The 19,627-nt window shown below is 61.4% G+C and overlaps 3 protein-coding genes across 6 annotated transcripts; 1 reads left to right on the top strand and 2 right to left on the bottom strand.

Annotated features, from left to right (window-relative positions):
* The first annotated feature begins 3,892 nt into the window (after positions 1-3,892).
* Positions 3,893-6,661, top strand: LOC133063187 (insulin receptor substrate 1-like). Of its 2 annotated transcripts, none has more exons than XM_061152313.1 (3): positions 3,893-4,448; positions 4,703-5,826; positions 6,376-6,661. In XM_061152313.1, the coding sequence occupies exons 1-3, from the start codon at positions 4,058-4,060 to the stop codon at positions 6,421-6,423; spliced, it is 1,563 nt and encodes a 520-aa protein (XP_061008296.1). In that variant the 5' UTR covers positions 3,893-4,057; the 3' UTR covers positions 6,424-6,661. The 2 variants fall into 2 exon arrangements, with proteins under 2 accessions (XP_061008296.1, XP_061008295.1); XM_061152312.1 differs by having other exon boundaries at positions 6,254-6,661.
* A 158-nt stretch (positions 6,662-6,819) lies between these two features.
* SAP25 (Sin3A associated protein 25) lies at positions 6,820-8,648 on the bottom strand. 2 transcript variants are annotated; one of them, XM_061153551.1, is made up of 6 exons: positions 8,231-8,648; positions 7,899-8,017; positions 7,689-7,795; positions 7,443-7,590; positions 7,269-7,366; positions 6,820-7,187 (listed from the first exon to the last, which is right to left on the bottom strand). In XM_061153551.1, the coding sequence occupies exons 1-6, from the start codon at positions 8,374-8,376 to the stop codon at positions 6,843-6,845; spliced, it is 963 nt and encodes a 320-aa protein (XP_061009534.1). In that variant the 5' UTR covers positions 8,377-8,648; the 3' UTR covers positions 6,820-6,842. The 2 variants fall into 2 exon arrangements, with proteins under 2 accessions (XP_061009534.1, XP_061009533.1); XM_061153550.1 differs by having other exon boundaries at positions 6,820-7,366.
* Positions 8,649-8,795: 147 nt separating this feature from the next.
* LRCH4 (leucine rich repeats and calponin homology domain containing 4) lies at positions 8,796-19,409 on the bottom strand. Of its 2 annotated transcripts, none has more exons than XM_061153548.1 (18): positions 19,142-19,407; positions 15,557-15,701; positions 15,270-15,396; positions 14,989-15,094; positions 13,131-13,267; positions 12,867-12,982; positions 12,627-12,726; positions 12,317-12,407; positions 12,149-12,225; positions 11,980-12,041; positions 11,772-11,888; positions 11,613-11,681; positions 11,404-11,519; positions 11,179-11,262; positions 10,872-10,957; positions 10,592-10,729; positions 10,421-10,498; positions 8,796-9,161 (listed from the first exon to the last, which is right to left on the bottom strand). In XM_061153548.1, exons 1-18 carry the CDS (start codon positions 19,359-19,361, stop codon positions 9,057-9,059), a joined length of 1,974 nt encoding a protein of 657 aa, XP_061009531.1. In that variant the 5' UTR covers positions 19,362-19,407; the 3' UTR covers positions 8,796-9,056. The 2 variants fall into 2 exon arrangements, with proteins under 2 accessions (XP_061009531.1, XP_061009530.1); XM_061153547.1 differs by lacking the exon at positions 8,796-9,161 and adding an exon at positions 9,525-10,134 and having other exon boundaries at positions 19,142-19,409.
* Between the last annotated feature and the right edge of the window lie 218 nt (positions 19,410-19,627).

Raw genomic sequence — 19,627 nt, 5'->3', positions numbered from 1 at the left:
GTTGGTGATGATGCTGCTGTTGGCCAAGGACACGGCCAGCCCCTGCCTGACCTGCAGTCCAGTTTTAGCAATGGAGGGAGCTGGAGGGGGTGGGGGGTGGTCATCAAAATCCAGCACTTCCGGGTCAGGGGCATCCTCAGACCCTACCCAGACCCTCACCACCTGAGGATGTTTTGTCAATAGTCACATGTCTGGGCTGTTTGTGTGGTGACAAGACAGATGGCTTGGGTTAAACACCGAAGCTGGTGAAGGAGAGGCCCGGGACTGGGTGCAGCTCCCACCCACCCCACCCACTGCCCAGGAACCCTGACCCTTCAGCTGCCCTTTCTTGGGATTTCTCTGGGTCTTTCCACTCAATGACCTTTAACAACATGGCAGCCAGGAGAGGTGGGGACAGTGTTATCACTGATTTACTTTGAGGATATTTTTTTGTAAATACCTTAAGCTGCTGCTCTTCGCCCAGCCAGGTGTGGCCTTCCCACCTCCCCAGGGCTCAATCTTCCTCACATCTTGTGTCTGTCTTCCCTTTCTCTAGCCTCTACCCTCCTTCCATCTCCTGGTGGTGCTCCGAGAGTGTACCACCATCTTTTCTCCCCCTGGGTACTCCATGGCAACCCACTCCAGTATTCCTGCCTGGGAAATTCCATAGTCAGAGGAGCCTGGCAGGCTACAGTCCATGGGGTTGCAGAGTCGGACACAAGTGAGCGAGTAAACAACAGCTCTCCTCTGTCACTCTTTGTCTCTGTTTCCCATTCCCTGCTCAGAGCCTGCGAGGGGAGGGAAACTGAAATCTGGGGGGTGGGGTGGGGGAGGAGCCTTTTCTTCCTGTTCCCCAGCTCCGCTTACTCCTTTCCCAGCCAAGAACACTGAGGTTTGGAGGTGAGATTTAAAGGACCACGAGCCACAGTGCCTCTTACTGTTTCAGCCACACTCCTGCTGCTTCTCAGAGGCATTTCCTTAACTGCTTGGTGCCTGGGCCCAGGACCTCCCTGCAGTCCCCGTCCATGCCCCCGGCCACTCTGTCCGACATGGACCCCAGCCAGCTCACTTGCCAGGGCAGGATGACCAATCAGAGAAGTAACCCTGGGTCAGCATCCAACTCCAGGGGAGAAAAGTCAAGAGTTCCCCAGGAACAGGCCAGGCCCAGGACTGCAGAACAGCCCTAGCACTGCCTCCACTGGGTGCCCTCTCTCCAGGGAGGCGGCCAGGATGGAAGAATCCCTGACCTGATAATGACTGGGCTGTGTTCCCCATGCCCCGTCCTCCAGGGTCTCCCTGCAGGCCCAGCCTGGTGGTTGCCAATATGAACCCACACCGCGGGGCTAGAAGGACTCCCCCAGGCTGCCCCTGGGCTTCTGACCAAGTTCTCATGGTCCCCTGGCCAATGCTGTGACCACGCTCTGCAGGCAACAGCCCTCTGGCTTGACCCCAGCCTTCAGTAGGTCACTGGCAGCTGCTTCTCTGGGTGAGGAAGCAGGAGCCAGTCCCCATGACTTCTGCCAAGTTCTCTGTTCTCGCTACATCGGGGCCTGGGAGCCGTGACAGCGGGGAGAGGATGGAGGACGCAGGTGGTGCTGTCCCCACATGCCGCTCCACGGGAAGCAAGAACCCGAGGGAAGAGGGAGCCAGGGCCTCAGAGCCCAGCCTCCCCCATGTAGGCTCCTCCGTGGTGAGTCTTCCCGAGGCACATGGAATGTGGGAGTCCATCCCTCAGCTGCCCTGCACCTGGCAGCTGGATGCGCAGGGGCACCCCCTCAGGTTGGGGGAGGCATTCTCACCCAGCACAGCTGAAGTTCTGTCACTTCCTGTCACTGGGGGGGTAGTGAGACGAGTTACCAGGGTAACCAGCGGAAATAAATCTTGTCTGGGTAGAATCAAGGGCAGTGTTGTTGCCAGGGCAACTGATTAGGTCAGGTGTTTGGCTCGGGGCTTTTCCTGGTACCCAGCAGGGTAAATCACCTGGCATTGATGACCAACCCACTGGACCGTGGTTGCTCACCCAGGGCCCATGCTCCTATCCCTGCTACTTCCTGCTTTGTCTTGACCCAGCCTTTAGGGGTTCAGTGACACAAGATGGTCTGGAGCTGTTCTCTATGACAGCGGCTGTGATTTCACAAGGCCTGGGGTGCTGCAAGGTGGACTGGTTGGTGGGGAATTAGAAGGATGGATATGAAGAGACCCTCCCGTGGGGTAGCTTCAAATCAAGGCTGGGGAGTAAAGGCTCCAGGCAGGCTCACAGCAGGTACATGGGCCTGTGAGTGCCCTGCTTCTCGAGGCAGCACCAGGACTAGGAAGCGGAGAGGCCTGCAGGTGTCTTTTGTGTCCCTGCAACTTCGCACGTGGCACATATGTCAAGGCCACACTGGAGGCCATGACCTTGAACATACTTCCAGTTGTGATGTCCACTTCAGGATCTACCAGACCTGCCTCTCCCTAGACAACATCCATCAGAGGTGGAGGCTGCAGCTGGCCCCCGTGTGCCACCTGAGCTGCAGGTACCACCTCTCTGGCACCTGCAGAGGCTGCAGCTCACAGGGAGGCACCTGGAGCAGGCCTTGGGCATCGCCTGCTCCCTGGCCAGATGCTCATCCTCACAATGCCAGGTAGTACTCTGCATCACACTTTGAACACACCCCTTAAAGCTGTTCAAGGATCTTAGCCTCCCTGCACATTACACCATTGTCTTCTCCAGTATTCCAGCTCATAGACCAGCCCCTTCCTTCCACGCCTGGAAAGTGGAGGAGCGTGGGTGGGGAACCCAGCCCTCCCTGCTCAGGCTTACTTGGCCCATGGACTAGCCTGAGGAAAAGAATCAGGAGGCTTTGCTTCAGTACAGCTGCTATAGCTCCTTCCTCACCCTACGGTACCACCTCTAATAGGGGCTACAGTCACCCTCTTCCTCTCCCAAACCCTCAGCTCCCCTGCTTCAGATAAACTACCTCCCACAACAATGGTATGGTAAGGTCCTCTAAGACCCCCACCCACGTGTCAGCTGCCAGTTTGTCTCACAGAGTGTGCACTGACCAGCGCCATCACCTCCAACATGAGCGGGTGGTCCTTGGAAGGATCAGAAGTGGGGTGTCAAAATGTCTGAATTCCAGCCCCATTTCAAACGTCTGGGGGATGCGAGGGGTAAAGGGCACCTCCCTCAGTGCAGCGAGTCTACATAATCAGAGCATCCAGCTGGCCTGGGCAGCCTTCCTTTTGAACAGTGATGGCGGGGAGGGGCCGAGGACACTAGAGCAGCAAGAGGGAAGGGCCCCTGAGAGAGGGTCTCTACATCCTTCAGTGATTGGGACCCCGGTGGGTATGGTCCGCACCAGACCAACACAGAAATTAACTCCTTCCAAGACACCTGCTATCGGCCCTAACCCCGCAGAGAAACTAAACCTCTAGCCCCTCTGAAATCCGCATGGCCCAAAGCTCGGCGGCCCTGGCTCCCAGAATTACATGGGAAGGGAATTCATGGGTGGGAATTCATGGGTGGGAAGCGGGGGACCCGGGTGCCCAGAGCCCAAGTGGGGAGCGGCGGGCACCGCTGTAAGGATGACCAGGCTCAGCGGTCCGCCCACCCCCAGGACCCACCAGCGTGTTCACCGCAGACGTGGCTCCCTCCACACGCGCCTCCCCTCGCTGCTTTCTTGGCAATCAGCTCAGATCACTCCCCGGCTCCTGCGAAAGCCCACCCACGGTGTGGGGTGGGGTTAGGCACAGGCCGCCTCTCCTGGACTTCCCCACTCAAACTCCACTCCCACCGCCGGGGCGCGCGAGGGTTAACCTCGGGGGGTGGGGACTTCGGCGCGATCCCCGCTAGGAGGGAGGGGAGAGGCGGGGAGGCCGTCGGAGCCCCGGGTATCTCAGGCCACCAGGCGCCACTGGGGCACACGCTGCGCGCAGCGAGGGACCAAACGAAGTTGGGAGCAGGAGACGCGGAGTTTCCAGACGGGTCAAGACGCCGCCCCCGTCCCCGGGGACCGCTCTTTCTACCCCGCCTCTGCCAGCCCCTCCCCAGCCGTCCCAGCCCCTTGCTCCGGCCACCTGATTGCTTTGGGCAAGAATGAAGCCCGGAGACCCCACGACTACCCCGGAGGCCCAGTCGGCCGCCGTGGCTCTGGGTCCGCCGCGGCCCTGGGTCTGCCCGGCTGACGTGCGGCTCTGCGGCCACCTGAGGAAGCAGAAGTCCCAGCGCCGCCGCTTTTTTGTGCTCCGCGCCGACCCGCCGCGCCTCGAATGTTACGAGAGCGAGAAGAAGTTCCGCGCCGGCCGAACGCCGCCCAAGTTCAGCGTGAGCCTGGGGGGCGCCTGCACCATCAGCAAGCGCATGGACGCGCGCCAGCGCCACCTGATCGTCCTGTACACGCGCGACCGCAGCCTGGGCGTGGCGGCGGCCAGCGAGGCGGAGCAGCAGGCGTGGTACAGCGCCCTGCTCGAGGCGCGCGCCGCCGCCGGTGAGGCCCCAGCCCCGCGCCGCGGGAGATGCGGCTGGTGCAGTGTGTGTGTGTTGGGGCCGGGGGGGGGGGGGGGGGGGGGGGAGGTGCGGGGGCGGGTTGTGGATTTGGTTTATCCGTAGGCTGTCCCTCCCAAGGGTCTTCGAAGTCAAGTCCAAACCTGAAGGGTTTACACCTTCGGGTTTTCATTCCCTGAGGCAGTGTCTCCAACCTGCCAGCCCGGAGTCCCGGTAACCAGCCCATTGTTTCTTCAGGTCCCAGTTCCCCCGAGGACCCCGGGGCCTGGATCCTCGCTCCGTTTCAGGACGTCTGGCCTGTGACTCTGCGACCCAAGGGGCTGGGGCGGGCACGAGGCCTGGGCAGCGGCGGCTACTGCCTGTGCCTGGGTTCCGGGGTACTGAGCCTGCTGCGGAAGCCAGGGGGCAGAAGCTCCGGGGCCACCGGGGCATCTCCGCCGCCGGCCCTGCGCCTGTCCCTGCTCAGCGTGCGCCGCTGCGGCCACGCAGACTCTTTTTTTTTCCTGGAGCTCGGCCGTTCGGCACCCACGGGTCCCGGGGAGCTCTGGCTACAGGCGCCCGACGCCGTGGTGGCCCAAAGCATTCACGAGGCCGTCCTGGCCGCCATGAAGCGAACCGGGGACACTGGTGCTGTTGGCAGGGCTGAGCCACTGCCAAGAAAACCCCCAACGGGCGCCTTCAGACCCTCTGCCCCCCAATCTTATGAGACCCCAGACTCTGCGGCCCAAACAAGCGAGCTGAACCGTCGGGATGGCCCGAGTGAGACCAGCGAGCAAGCAACCAAGACCCTGGCAAGGCTGGAGGAGGCAGCCTCCAACCCCGTGAGGTTGGAGCGGGGCGGGGGCTACATAACAATGGGAGCCGGGAGTGACTACGAGCCCATGAAGGGCGGCCAAGCCGGCGGCTACGTGGTGATGGAGCCCCCGGGCCTTCCGGCCTCCACCAAAGCAGCTCCTCGCCAGCCGCTCCAGGATGGAGGGGTCACTGAATACGTGACCATGAGCTGCTGTGCACCACGGTCCTTTTCCTCAAGTTTCTTGCCTCTTTCCTCCGGGGCCGGGGAGCCTGGACCCGGGCTCCAAGGCGCTCCTCTCAGCATCAGAGACGGCTGGAGACGGGCTGGGGCTCAGCCCTGTTTGCAGCCGCCGTCAGAGTTAGCCGGGGAATACGTGTGCATTGAGTATGCGGCCGCGGACTACATAGGAATGGGCACTGCCATCCCGGAGCCCCCAGACCGTGGCCTCAACTACGTCGACCTGGATCTGGTCCCTCCCCTGGAGGTGCGAGGCCACGCCCCCGGGGCCAGGCCCCGCCCACACAGCTACGCTCGGCTGGAGTTCCAGAACCTCGCGGACACCCGGGTGAGGAGACACCCCACCCCCAACTCCCCGCCAACCCCCACCCCCGCCTCCCCTCGACAGGACACCAGTCAGTATAGCGGACAGACAGGAGTGTAGGGAGGGAAAAAAAAAAGTGCAAGGTTAAGAATGCCTTCCCACCCACCCCTTCTCAACCCCGAAGCCCCCTTCCCCACATCGGAGTGGCTCTGAAGTCCAGATGTGCCTAGGACGTGTGACCAGCAGAAGCACCGAGTTGCCCCCTAGGACCCGCTGCCCACTCCACTCCTTCCAATCTTTGGGAGGAGGTTTCCCAAGAAGTTGGATTCTTTTAAGGGAGAAAATTCTAGAACTCTTCTCCCCTTAAAAAACACCACCACCACCAGAACCCTACACATTTCTAGATCTTCTGAGCCTTCTGAGCCAAAGCCCTGATCCTGTTTCCCCACAGAGTTCCTGCAGCATCACTCCAGACTCTCAAGTCCGCTTTGGCCCCCCACCCTGCCCCTGACGATGACAGTATCGATGATGCAAAAGACATACAGACCTGGCCCTCCCCCCACCCACCTGCAGGCTTGCCGGGTGTATGCCAGTCCTGGGACTCCAGCGCAAGAGGGATGAGAGCACCAGGTATCTTAAACTAGTGCCCCCACCGCCCCCCTCCCCGGCCAAAATGATGACACCCCCTTACTCCCTACTCCCTAGTTTACTTCTCCCAATTCCAGCTCTGTGCTCAGACAATCCTCCTTCTCCCAGGCCTGGCAAAGCTGAGGGAGCCCTTGCTTCTAATATATTCAGTCTAGTCTAGAGTAATATTCTGTACACTCCCCCTCTTCATTAAAGTTTCCCTGCTTGGTCAGCCTGGAAAGGTCTTAGGTCCATAGGTTCCCCACCTCATGGGGGAATGAGTAACAAGAATCAGAGAGGGGCAGCCAAAGCTGTGGTAGAGGAAGAGAACCCATCCCTGCCTCCGCGCCCCCCCCCCCCCGCCCCCTGCTATTTACCACGAGGAGCCTGTTTGCAAACCAACAGTTTTATTATCAATAGAACCTGCCTGGGGAAGTAGAGGGCCCATTCTGTCCCTGGAGGAGGTATGGACCTTCGGCGTCTGGGGTCCCGGGGAGAGATGGTTCCCCGCAGTGAGAACAGCCTGAGCCATCACTGGCAGCTGGGTGATCAGAGACAAGGGCTGGGGGGCCAGAAGGGAGCCCGGGAGCCCCTGAGGTGCTGGGTCTCGGTTCCCCCTGGCTCATCTGCAGGAGGCCAGTGAGGGCGATCAGCTCTGGCCCACTGAGCCAAGCAGTGGAGCAGCGCGAAGACGGAGTGGGGAGGAGCCAGGGGGACATGATCGGGCGTGGGAGCAGCAGCTTCAGAGAGCCCATCACCTGAGAAGAGAGGAGGGGCAGTGTCTCCCTGAAAGCCATGCCTGAAGGCTGGGGTGAGGCCGAGGCAGCAGGAGCGCTCACCTGCTGAGGGGCCTCAGACAGGTACAGGGGAACACGCTGCCCACGGGGCAGCAGAGGGTCCAAAAAGAAGACGTCTTCAGAGCACATCACCGGGAACCCTGGGGAGGAGAAGCTACTGGGGTGGCAAGCTCTGCACTGGTTCTCTGCGGAGCCTGAGAGAACCAAGGGCAGTACCTGCACCCCTGGGCACTTGGTCTTCACACCGATGTCCTGCTAGACTGGGCCTGAGGCCCCTGCATGAGGCTGCCTGGTACAGAGGCCAGAACGAGGGATGGTACAAGGTCCGGCCTGAGAAGGAGATGCCAGATGCACAGCTGGGTCCCTGTAGAGGGAGGGACAGGAAAGATTCCTGGCCCTTCAGCCCCTCCCAAGGCATCCCTGTCCTACCCAAGGTCGCTGTCACAGGCACCCCCAACTCACCCACACCAGCCGACATCCTGCTGTAGCCTCATAGTTGGGGTCCCAGGGCGCTAGCGGGGTCATCTCTGATGGTGCCACCCCCCAAGTCCTCTGAGGGGAGAAAGGAACTGGGACGGGGAGGGGAGAGAGAGCAGGAGATGAAGCGATTAAAACAGGCTAAGGAATCAGTAAAAGGGCCTTGGGAGTAAAATGGCAGGACCCTGTACCTACCTGGAGTTCCTGGGGAATGCTTGGCAGCCAGGCCTGGGAGGAGCCGAGGCCGCAGCTGCGCTTTCCGAGTCCAGGAAAGCCTTCGAGTCCAGGAAAGCCTTCGAGGCCAGGGCTGAGGGCTGGGGGCGGGGAGAGGGGTACTGAGATGCTCCAGTCACAGCCTCCCCCAGTCACCACCCCCACTCCAAGTCTCAATATCTCCAAGGCAGAGCCCCGGGTGCCCGGTGTGGGGAGACGGATCATACCCATTATTCAGTAGGGACAACTGAGATTTCCTCATACTGTGGGCCCCTGTTGGGTTCCCCCCAAGTGCCGTCGGCCGAGCCCCTCACCTGCCCTCTGTGGCTGTTCCTGGCTCCACCAGGGCTTCCTCTCCGGAGTCCCAGGCCTGGAAAAGGCCACTGCCCGCCGAGGGGCATCGTTCCATGGGCGCCTGCTCTTCACCCGCGCCCCACCGCCGGGGGTTCCAGGGCAGCATGTCGAGTCAGGAAGGTGGGCAGGGCCACACCTCGGCGCTCGTGCAGCCCGCCGGGCCCCTCTCGGCCCCTCCTGCGGCCCGGCCTCCCTAAGAGACCTGTGCTGCCACGCGCGTGCCCACGAGCTCAGGTTGTGGCCCACCTCGCCGGGTCTCGCGGGGCCTCGCGATGCCTCGTGACGCCGGCGCCCAGCGCGTTTCCGGGACACGTGGCGCGCAGACCCTCCGGGATTCCCGCGAGTGCCCCCTGGCGGCGGGGTGGCAGGGTGGGGTGGCAGGGCCGCGCGCGAGGGCGAAGCCTGGGAAAGAACCACAGCCCCCGAAGTGGACGTGGAGGCCACCCGGATGTGGACGTGGGGAGGGGGCACCCGTGCCCTGCTCTTGTTCGCGCGCGCACACACACACACATCTGAGGGGCGACCTAGAGGGCTTCCGGCTTCTCTTTATTGCACTTGACACAACAACATCCAGCTCCCCGTCTTCCACCCTTGGCCGCAACCAGAGGCGGCTGCGCGCCTTGCTGGACCGGCCTGCTTCCAACCTCCCGGGCAGAGGTGCCCAAGGCATAGGGCCAGGCCCGAGGCCGCCCTCACCAGTCCTCGCTAGAGAGCGGAGCCCAGACGCCGCTGTCTTCGGTTCCTGGGGCCCCCGCCGGGTTGGGCCTCTGCACCCCGACCTCAACCCTAAGGCCGTTCCAGCAGTGCATGGATGACAGCAGCGATGTAGGGGAGGCCCCTTCCCGGGGCCCCCTCCTCCTCCAGGATGTGGTGGGGCTGGCACAGGGACTCCTGGGGGGAAGGGGCCCGGGTTAAGTTCCCCTTGTCACCTCCTCCTCTTGGCCGTGGGGTAGGAGACACCCTAAAGGAGCCTGGACCAAGGGGGCTGACGGGATGTAGCAGGCAAAGGTCAAGTGCACCGTGGACATGGCTTGGGGACCACTGAGATGCAAGGAAGCTGCCAGAGGGTAACAGAAGGGAGATGACACAGCGGGCCGAGGCTTAAAGGGGAGGACAGACCTGCCACTTTCAGAGGAAAATGCTGGAGTAGGCGGGCTGGCACATAGAGCCCCGGGGACACGGCTGGGCTGGGCCCAGCACAGCAGGAGCAGACGCGCACACACACACAAACACACACACACACACACAGGCGGCCACAATCTGTACAATTTATACAAGAGACAGGGCCCCTGCCTGGGCCCCTGCATCCCCTACAAATATAGAGTTCTCTCTACAAAATATAGATAATTTAGCCCCCTATAGCAGTGGGGGTGGGGGGGGTGCAAGGAGGAAGGTTAAGCTCCACCCTCTGGGGAAGCAGGAAGGACTTGAAGGCACCATCAGCACGCAAGGGGCGGGGCAGGGGGAGGGGCTACAGGAGGGGACCAGAGGCTGGGGGCCCAGGGTCTGGGGGTGCCAGAGTGGGGCCTCTGAAGTCAGTGTGTATGAGGGGTGGGGTTCACTAGTGTCTTTGGTAGGGGCTGAAGGCACCACTGGTGGGGAGGGGGTTGCACAGGAGTCATAAATAGAAAGAGGGCAAGGGGCGGGGGAGGGGTGACTGCAGGTCCTAGGAGCCCAGGAGCCGAGTGTAGACGACACAGAGCAGCAGCATAAGGACCACGTAGAAGAGGATGAAGCCGCCCAGACCCGAGGGGGGCCAGGGGGGCGGGGGCGCCCTGCCCACCACCCGAGTCACAGCCTCCAGGGTGGTCCGCAGCCCCTGGGCGGTGCCCTGGAGGAGATCTGAGGGCGAGCACAGGTCAGCCTGGGAAGGGAGAGTAGGACAGATGGACAAGACAAAGGACACACGTCAATAGCAGCAGCAAGACCATCTTTCCCACCCCTGCCCTCACATGCAGGGCCAGAGCCACGCCAACATGCAGAGTGCGGGAAGGGAGGCATGCGGGGGGACACACAGGCTGGTGGCTGTGCTTCCTTTTGGGGAGCAGAGACCCCCATGAGCATCCATGCAGAGGGCACCGCTGAGCCCAGGACAAACTGTACCCTTTATAGGAGAGACCAGCCCTGCGCCCGAGAGCACATCCCCATACCTCAGGTACCCCCATTTTTCGACAGGCTTCTAAGAAACTCTCTACGTTCTTCCGAGACTTGAGGGCACTGAGTTTTGGCTGAGGGTGGGTAAGAAAGGAAAGAGGGAGTAAGAGAGAGGCCCCAGGGGTTCCTGCCCAAACGCCTACTTCCTGCCCTGGGCCCCAACTGACCACAGCAGGTGAGGGCACGTGAATGAAGGGCACGGAGCGGGGCCGCAGCTGGTTGGCCAGCTGACAGAGGATGACCCCGTTGGCCAGAGCCTCGGCCAGGTCATCGGGCAGCGGCCGCTGCAGCTGGGACTCAAGCACCTGGGAGATGGGAAGGAGGGGGAGAGGTCAGCGTCCCCAGAGGAAGTACCAGGCTGGGCAAGGAGAGGAGGCTGAGGGAAGCCAGGAAGCTTGGGCCCTCGCGGAACCGAGGCTCCACCCACACGAGTCCCACCTCTCATACCTGGCGCAGCTGAGCCATCACCTCCTTTTCGTCCAAAAGCTGGGGGGATCGCCGAGGTCTCAAGACAGTGTCTGGTGAGGAAGGGCCTGGAGAAAAGGGGGATGTGGGGCTGTCTCCACCGCCCACCATGGACTTTGTAGCCGGGTTGCAGTGTCTGGCACCCACATCTCCTGCCTCTGTGCTTGTGGGATTTTCCACACAAAGGGACAATTGACCAGAGAACTTCTAGGCCACAAGGGATGACCCCAGCCCGGGGCTTAGTGCTGGATTAGTACTGGGTTAGTACTGGGGAGGGGGCAAGACCCACCTGAGCTGCTCTGAGAGGAAGAACGGAAGAGGAAGCTGTTTGGTCTCTGAATGGAGCTGAGCGGCCGGGGAGCAGGTGCGGTCGCTGGGGGTCAGGGCCAGGGGACAGGGACAGGGCAGAGAAACACCTCCTCAGTGTCCTACCCCTCCGTCAGGCTGCCAGGCCTCAACCCGCCCCCCGCCACCTACACAGGCCCCCATCCTCCACCCAAAGCTCCCCTCCCACCTGGTCCAGATGGAAGCGGGGGCTCCTGGGAGGTGGAGGCAGGGGCGGGGGTGGGAGTGGGGGCTCCTTGCCCCCCTGACGCTCCCAGCTGGGTGCCACTGGACCTGGACGTGCCGCTGAGGAGAGACAGAGGGGAGTCAGCGGGGTGGCTGGGGCGAGGGCGTGCACGCAGGGCGGGGACTGAGGGACGTGGGGCCCAGGACACGTACTTGAAGGCGGCCTGAGAGGACGAGGCAGCAGGACCCCCACCAGCAGCCCTGACCCCCAGCTTCAGGAAACTAGAAAAGGAAGGAGACGTGGGGTCAGCAGTGCCCAGCTCTGCCAACCCCAAGAGACAGAGAAGCTCGTGGGGGCTCCCCTGCGCGCACCTGTCCTTCCTGGGGGCCCCCCACACTGCACTCTGCTGCTGCTGCCGCCGCTCGCGCTCCTGCCACAGCTGCAAGGTGTCTGGGCGCCGCCGCTCCTCCCCTGCCGGCTCCTCCCGCCTGCGGGCAAGGGACGAGAGGCAGAGCTGGGTGGGGGAGAGGGGACACGCGTGAAGGGAGGGGGTGCCGCCTCGGGGGGCTCCGCGTGTACCTGCTGCTCGGTGCCCTCTCCCCGTCTCCTGCCACAGGGCTCGACTCTGGTGGCCGCGGCTCCTGAAGACAGAACAGCAGAGGGGCTGAGGGGGTCCCCGGAGCCTGCACTGGCTCGCTCCCTCCGGCCCTCTCATGGTAGATGGACACGGGATGCGGCAGCCCCTCACCTCGCCGGTACCTCTCTCCTCATCCTCCCCAGGCACGTGGCTGTCGATGAAGTCGATCTGCTCAGGGTCTCCGTCAGCTAGAGAGAGCAGGGCGTGTCAGAGAGCAGAGCGGGGTGCTGAGGGCCTCGTCCACACCCCCAGCCCGGAGCCCATGCCCCCGCTGCTCACCAGAGCCATCCTCCCTTCGTTCCCTGGGCCCCCGAGGCTCCCGGGCCAGCTCTGAGATCCGGAACGACAACTCGGAGAACTCATCCGTTGACTGGAAATGCAGAAAGGCAGAGACGGGAGATAGACCCTCCAGAGTCCGGGGCCCATGGTGAACCAGCCCTTCCCTGAGGCACTTGGATGAGGGACTGAAGAAGACGGCTCCAGCCACCCTCGTCACTCTGAGCTTTCGAGGCAGAAGACGAAGGGTCCTAGCTCAGAGGTTCTCCCTGGGGCCGAGATCCCCTGTGTCCCATGGGAAGGAGGCCCTTACCTCATTTCCAGACCACCTCTTGCTGCCACTGTCAACGCTGTGGAAGCCCGAGTCCAGCCCGCCATCGTACCGACGTCCTGGAAACAAGTCCTCGGCGGGGCTGGAACCAGCCAGGGAGAGCTGGTCAGCCCCGTTCTAGGCTGCCACCCTCTCATCCACCCTCCGGAAACCATGGGGTCCCTGGTGCTGGGGAGGGGTTTAAGTATCCAGGGGCTTCTTTCCTTCCCACGTGGAACTTACCAGGGGCTGAAACTTGGGGGGCGGGAAGGGGCAAGGTCCCCCAGTGCAGACCCACCGCGCCGCCCAGCCTCTGTCGACAAATACTTGAAGATGTGAAGTTTTCCCTTCAGGCAGATCTGGGTGTGGAGACGCATAGTGAGGGGAAGGGGGGACCCCGAGATCCTGCTTGGCTACCATAGGGACCCACACCCCCAAGTCCTGCCCACTCTCAGCCAGCCCTGTGCCCCCTCCTACCCCTACCGCCCAGCCCTGCTCCCAACTCACCTGGGCAGGAGGGCTCTGCAGGGGGTTGCTGTCCAACAGAATGACCTGCAGGTGCCTGAGGCGGCAGAAGGAGACCGGGATGCGGGAGACACGGTTACAGGAGAAATCCAGGCGGACAAGAGGAAGGTCCCCCAGCTCTGGGGGTGGGTGAGGGAGAAGTCAGACGCATGCTCAGGGGCGGGGCCTTGTGCTCACTTCCTCTGCCCCCTGCTCTGGCTGGCATGTCACCTCTCCAGCAGCCCCCTCTGCCCTGGTGGGCGGAGGGCGCTCCCCAGGAACCACCGCCCTGCTCCTCTGCCCACTCAAACTGACTTCAGCTGCTGCCCATCCGTTTCTCCTCCCTGCCCACTCCACCCCAATGCCATTTCCTCCTCCTCAAGTGTCCATCACAGGGCCCAGATCAAACTGTGACACCTTGTTGCTCAAAAGCCTTCCAGGACTTGCAGCCAGGGCTGCTGCAGGTGAGCGGGCGGTGCCCTGCACAAAGGCACAGGCAAGCGAGGGCTGCAACCCCCAGGCGCTCTACTAGTCAAGCCCTGGCCCACCCGCAGGAGAATGGTACCCTTCTCCACTTCTCAGAGAGGTCCCCTGGATTAGTGATGAGCCGAGACACAGGATGAGAATAAAAATCACTGCTCTCTGGTCAAGCAGCATTCCCTGGTTAAGGAGTTCATGATCTGGCTCCGCCCACATTTCCCACCTTGCTTCCCACCGTCACACCACATCGGACCACCCTCCAGCCCCTTGGCTCTGGCCTCTCTACATGTTGTCTGCTCAGCTAGGAGAACCCCATTTTCTGTCCATGCATCTTTCCAGGTTCAGCTCAGGTGTCACTTCTCTGAAATCTTTCCAGACACTAGGCTGGAATTTATTGCTCCTTCCTCTGTTTCCCCAGGGCATTTTGCTGGGGTCTCTTATGGCCCAGAGGGAGCCCTGATCAAATTCTTATGTACCCCTACCGTCTTAGAAGAAGGATGTGAGGAGCCCAGAGAAACAGGTAGCCACCTGACTCCCCTCGCCTGCTCTTCAAAAACACGGGTAGCGTGGCCGCGGTCCTTTCCACCAGTCCTGGCTTACCTTCCTAACCATTCCATGCTGGACCTCTATGCTCTACACATAGGGGTACTTCTGCCTCGGCTGCAGAAGGATAGGGAACTCTCCTTCAAAGGTCAGCTCCTACTGTGCCTCAGGGCCGAGGTCTTCCCCAGGGTCCCGGGCAGAGCCATGGCTCCCTCCAGCTTCTACGGCTTTGAGTTTCCTGTCCTAGCACCTCCCTCCGCTTGTCTCTCCCCATTAAGCCCTTAAATCTTCAGAGTTGGCCCCAGAACTGAGTGACATCACTCACATCTACCTAGTCCCCACCTAAAACACAGGAAACACACACACACAGCTAAGTGAATAAAGGAAGGTGTGCCTGTTTTGGAGCAGAGGCTATCAAGTGTCAAGGTGCATCACAATTAGCTCATTAAAATGGGCTTGCTTGGGCTCCAGCGCACTGGTTCAGAATCTCTGGGGAGGCACCACGGGGCCTCACCAGACTAAGGTTTTGAGAGCTTCATCTGCGCTAAGTGGTGACACTGGGTGGCTTCGAAGGCCCTTTCTGACAGTGAAATTCTACAGGGTACCTGCTGACACAGTCACCTCCTGCCCTTCCTGTACCTTTCCCCACATCTGTCAAGTACAGCTAATAAACCCTGCCTTGCCGGCTTCAGAGGGGTGCTGGTCAAGAGCAAGGAAAATAATTTACAGTGCATTTCACGCATGGCAAAACCCTGGGTGACTAAGGCACCATTGTTCAAGGTAGATACATACACACACACACACACCCCGACACCCTCTAAGTCTTCCTCTCCCTCACCGTCAGGCAGGGTGCTGAGCTGGTTCCTCCGAACGTTGAGGTCCCGCAGGGTGGGGAGGCTGCACAGCTCTGCAGGGAGCGCCTGCAGCTCATTGCTGCTCACGTCCTGGAATAAGGAGAGACATGGGCAAGGAGCACCAGAAACTGCCTCCTGGACCAGGCTACTTCCTTTAGTCTCATCCCTTCCCCTAGGGCGCATCCCGCCTTTCCCGGCCCTCCCGCCAAAAGTCCCTAGTGCCTGGCTCAGCCATCCCCCCAGTCTCCCTGCTCCTCATCCTCACGAGCTGGCGCAGGCTCCCCAGGGCACTGATGTCGGGAGGCAGGGCCCCCAGTTTGTTGTTGCTGACGATGAGCACTCGCAGGGGCAGCTGGCAGATGTAGGGCGGCAGCGACGACAGCTGGTTTCGGCTGCAGGAAGGAGAAAGGCAGTGGGCTCCCCCTCCAGGCAGGAACTCTCCCATGCTGCCCTACTTTCTGGGTCACGGGGAGGGTCACTCAGGGTGCCATGCACTGGTACTTGGGGCTGAGAAGGACAACCCCCTACCCTCCTGTGGCCCTGCCTCCCTACCTGAGGTTGAGGTAGGTGAGAGCAGTGAGATTCCCCAAGGCTGGGTTCAGGCATCTCAGACAATTGTGGTACAGGCTCAGGCCCTCCAGGGACACCAGCTGGCACGCCGCCTCTGGCACCTCGGGGAACCGGTTCCGGGACAGGTCTAGGGGAAACAAGTGTCGGGGGGAGCTTGCAAAGGCCCGGTCCTGGATTCCCCGGAGCCAGTTGCCCAGCCTTCTACCTCCCCAGCGGACCTAAAGAATCAGACCTATAAACCTGGACTCCCTAGAGTTTAAGAAGAAAGACTTCCTAACCTGGAGCACACTCCAGGTATAACCAGAAAGGCAGAGGCAAGACTGGGCTGGAGAAGCCTAGACTGGGGGGTGGGGGGAGGGCAAGCCACAAACACCATCTTCAGACACACAAACACAGGGCTATTCTACAAGGGTGGTTAGATTCTCTAATTCCTGTGGCTCCCGTTGTCCTGTGATGCCTGAGGAGGTGGAAGGCAAAGGTCATAGGAGAAAGCTGATGCTCCAAAGGAACTAGCAAGGTGATGGGCTGGGAGACTCAAGGTAAGACTATGAACCACCCTTGAGGGAGATGGCCAAGAAGGCTCCTCCCTCCTCAGGGCTCTGTCTCCCACCCTCAACCTATTTTCAACCTAGGGGAAAAACCAGGGGTCATTAGAGCCTAGTCTAGAGACCTGATGCTGACCTACAGTTTTTCACCAGCCCCTGGGATCAGCGAGCCAGGTCCACGGGACCATGAAGTTACAGATTCCTGAGGACCTGAGGGAAAGACAAGTGGACCAAGCCAGAGGTGGGAGCTGGAGTCCCAGGCAGGGACTGGCCTCCTTCCTACCCTCTTCCCTCCCAAGAGCCAGCCTCTATGTCCTCTCTCACTTTTACCCAGACTTCAGACCAGCGCCTGTGTCTTGGGCCTGGGTGAGGCATGCAGAGGGTGGAAAGGAGGGGAGAGCCTGTTGCCATCCTTTTATCTCAACCAGTGGCTTCCTACACTGGGGCAGGCTTCCCGCCAGGCTGGAGGCACTCGCTGCTCAGACCTTCGCAGCTGGGTTTCTGCTTCCTCTGCTCAGCCCGTACTGGGAGGGGCCCAGGGCCTGCTGCGGGAAGTCCCAGGCCACGGTGCTTGGGTGAGCTTCTTAGAGGGCCCTCTCCAGGGAAGGGCAAGCAAAAGCCGAGGGGAGGGGAAGCTGGGGTTATCCCCCAATGAGGTGAGTCTTGTGACAGGAAATGAAGCAGAGGCAATCTGTCGGCTTCTGTCTCTGGTGGGCCCTGTGTTTACCAGGGTGGATGACAGCTGGACGCCCCAGGAGCCCCCACTGCTCCCAGCCCTGCTGTGCACAGAAAGACCTGTCCCAGGAGAAGACGGTTCTGGAGAGGCTGGGAGGGCCAGGCGCATCCTCCAGCCCCGCCCCCTCCACCTGCCAGCTTTCTCTTGTGTGCACTGCAGGGGCCTGTGGGAGAAGGGGTGGGGAGCAAGTTCTGATGGGGCGCACAGGGGGCAAAAGCTCAGGGCGGAAGGGAGCAGGGCTGGAGGAGGCAGGGCCTAGGAGGCACAGGATGTGGTCTGTGAGAGATCGAGCTGCACTTCTCTTTTGCGAGCGCAGCCCTTCCCCCACCTCAGGATTCATCCTGCTATCAGGGGCCCAGGAACAAGTCCAAGGGACATCAGGGACCTGGGCCATGGGACAGCATGTGCAAGGAACACACTGGTTCAGAAAGAGCTGGGGAAACAGGAGGAGAGCTTCCACATGATTGGGGGGGCAGTGCTGGAAGCCTTTATCTGTCAGGACTGAAGGGCAAGGAGATGTGGAGATCAGGGTATGGGCAACACTGAGTGGCTTCCTGTCACTTCCTCTTTTCCACCCCAAGCTACAGGCACCCTGCATGGGGAGAGGGGCCACAGGAGAGAGCTCGGGATGAGACCCACCTGGCCTAGAACCTGGGCCCTGAAAGGACTGAGGGTTCCTGTGTGGAGAGCAGGGCAGAGAGGGGTTCACAGGAAGCTGGGGCTGTCCCAGGAGAACAGGCTGCACCCTGAGCTGGGCTGCACCCTGAGCCGGAATGCTGGGGAGGAGGCGGGAGGGGGTGGGAGCTGGGAGGGGCCCCGGACTTCTCGGGAGTTTTCCCCAGGAGTCCACTCTCACAGACAGAGCCCTAAGGAAGTAAAGAATAACATTTGGTCTTTGTCAAAAAACAAGCAAGGGGGAGGGGAAAGGGAACAGACGGCGAGTGTCACACAGCTGCTGAGGTCAATCTGGAGCTGGGGGGTTAGGCGGCTGGGGGAGACTGAGAAGGACGGGAATGGCTCCCGGGTTCCCTGAACTCACTTACCGCAGAGCCGGCCAGTGAGTTTACCTAGCAACCCAAGACAAGCAGAGTGGTTTCAACTGGTTCTCTCCAGACAGCTGAGGAAAGACTAGGCTGTTTGCAGGTGAGCAGGCACCTGCTAGGCGGGGAATGCAGTCCCAGGGGAGTGTCATCAGGGGTCACTCTCATCCAGCCCCAAGTCCCACCCTGGGCTCCGCTGGGGTGGGGCTTTGGGAATGCGATCCTCCGCCCCTCTCCCAATCCCCACCCCCCCAGCTGCCAGCCCAAGGTCAACGTTGGCCTTCTGAGCAGCTGAGGCCTGACTCACCTGTCACAGTGGAGTCCCCTACACCCTACCATCAACAGACACCAGGGTAGGGGGCGCATGATTAGCGGGATCCTAGGGGTGGGGGAGTGGGAAGGGCAGTGGGGACCGTCTCTAGCTTCCCAGTACTCTTAGCAGGGAGAAAAGATTTCCTTCCTTTCAGCAACTGCCTAAAGTCCCTCCCCGCTGGGGAAAAGCAGAAACTGAAATGGGAATTCTGGGGTGTCTATGAGATCACAGACTCCACAGTGACCTCATACACGCAAGAAGGAGGAGGAGTCTCAGATAAAGGGGTCAGGATAATGGGAGGAAGAACTCGCGGAGAAAAGAGATGGGGGAGGTGGGAGATTTGCTTCTTTTCCACAGGCTGGCTGGGTGAAGAGTGGAGAGAGGCAGCAGCCTTAGGGGGCGGGACTACCAAGCGAAGGACACAAACTTGGGGTTGTCAGGGGCAGATCTATGGGAAGCGGGGGCCTGGGGCTGCTCCTATCTCGGTGGAACAGGGGAAAGAGTTGGAAACGAAGTGAGGAAAGAGAAAGGAGTCATGGTGGGGGGTGGGTTTTCGGGGGCTGCTGTATGGAATGATCAGAACTGAGGTTGAAGAGATCACGCAAATAAGCCAACCAGGTGAGGGGCGGGACCATTCTACAGGTGCGCAGATATGCAAATAAAGAGCAGCAGAGGGCGGAGAGAGGGGGGCTCTCACAACGCTCGGCCAGGGACTCTAGGTGTTCCAGGTAAACGAGAAAAGGGCTCATTGTCTAGTAGTTCTTAAAGTGGGGAGGGGGCTGGTAGCGGATTTATGCAAATCCACAGAATCCAGAACTCCAATGGCCAGGTGATGGGGAGGGCCAGACGCCCCGGCCCCGGGAGAAACAAGCAAGGGGCGGGGCTATGCAAACGAGGGTCCCAGCCGGGCTCTGGGCCTGGTTGCACACTCACCAGCCTGGGTGATGTCTGACAGGTCGTAGCTGCGAGCCGCGCCCCGGGGGAAGTGCTTCAAACGCCGGTTAGACAGGTTCAGGGTCCCGGTGGCCACGGCCTCCTCTAGGGCCCGCTCTGCACTGCGGCTCCCGGGCAGACCTGGAGACCCTGGGACGGAGGTCGTGGCCGCCGCCTCCTCACCCCCGGCGGCGAGTGGGGCCGCCACCGCCGCCGCCATCCGCTCCCGGCGGCTCCCGCTGCCTGACTGACGGCAACCGGCCGTCCCTCCTTGCCCCTCCCCCTCCTCGGAGCCGCCGTAGTCGCTTCCCGGGGGGAGGGAGCGGGCTCAGGGACCCGGCGGGCCAATCGGGACCCCGAGGCGCGTCGGAAGTGGCTAATCAGAACCGCCGGGAGGGGTGGAGACTCCTGCACTGAGTGAGGCGAGAAGAAGGGAGGGGGGACGAGATTAGAGCGCTCGCCAACGGCCGAGGTTCCAGGCCGGCC

Source organism: Dama dama, chromosome 10, assembly GCF_033118175.1.
Source record: "Dama dama isolate Ldn47 chromosome 10, ASM3311817v1, whole genome shotgun sequence".
Classification (NCBI taxonomy): domain Eukaryota; kingdom Metazoa; phylum Chordata; class Mammalia; order Artiodactyla; family Cervidae; genus Dama; species Dama dama.
Note: the sequence above shows the minus strand (reverse complement) of the source record. Positions and strands in the feature narration are given on the sequence as shown.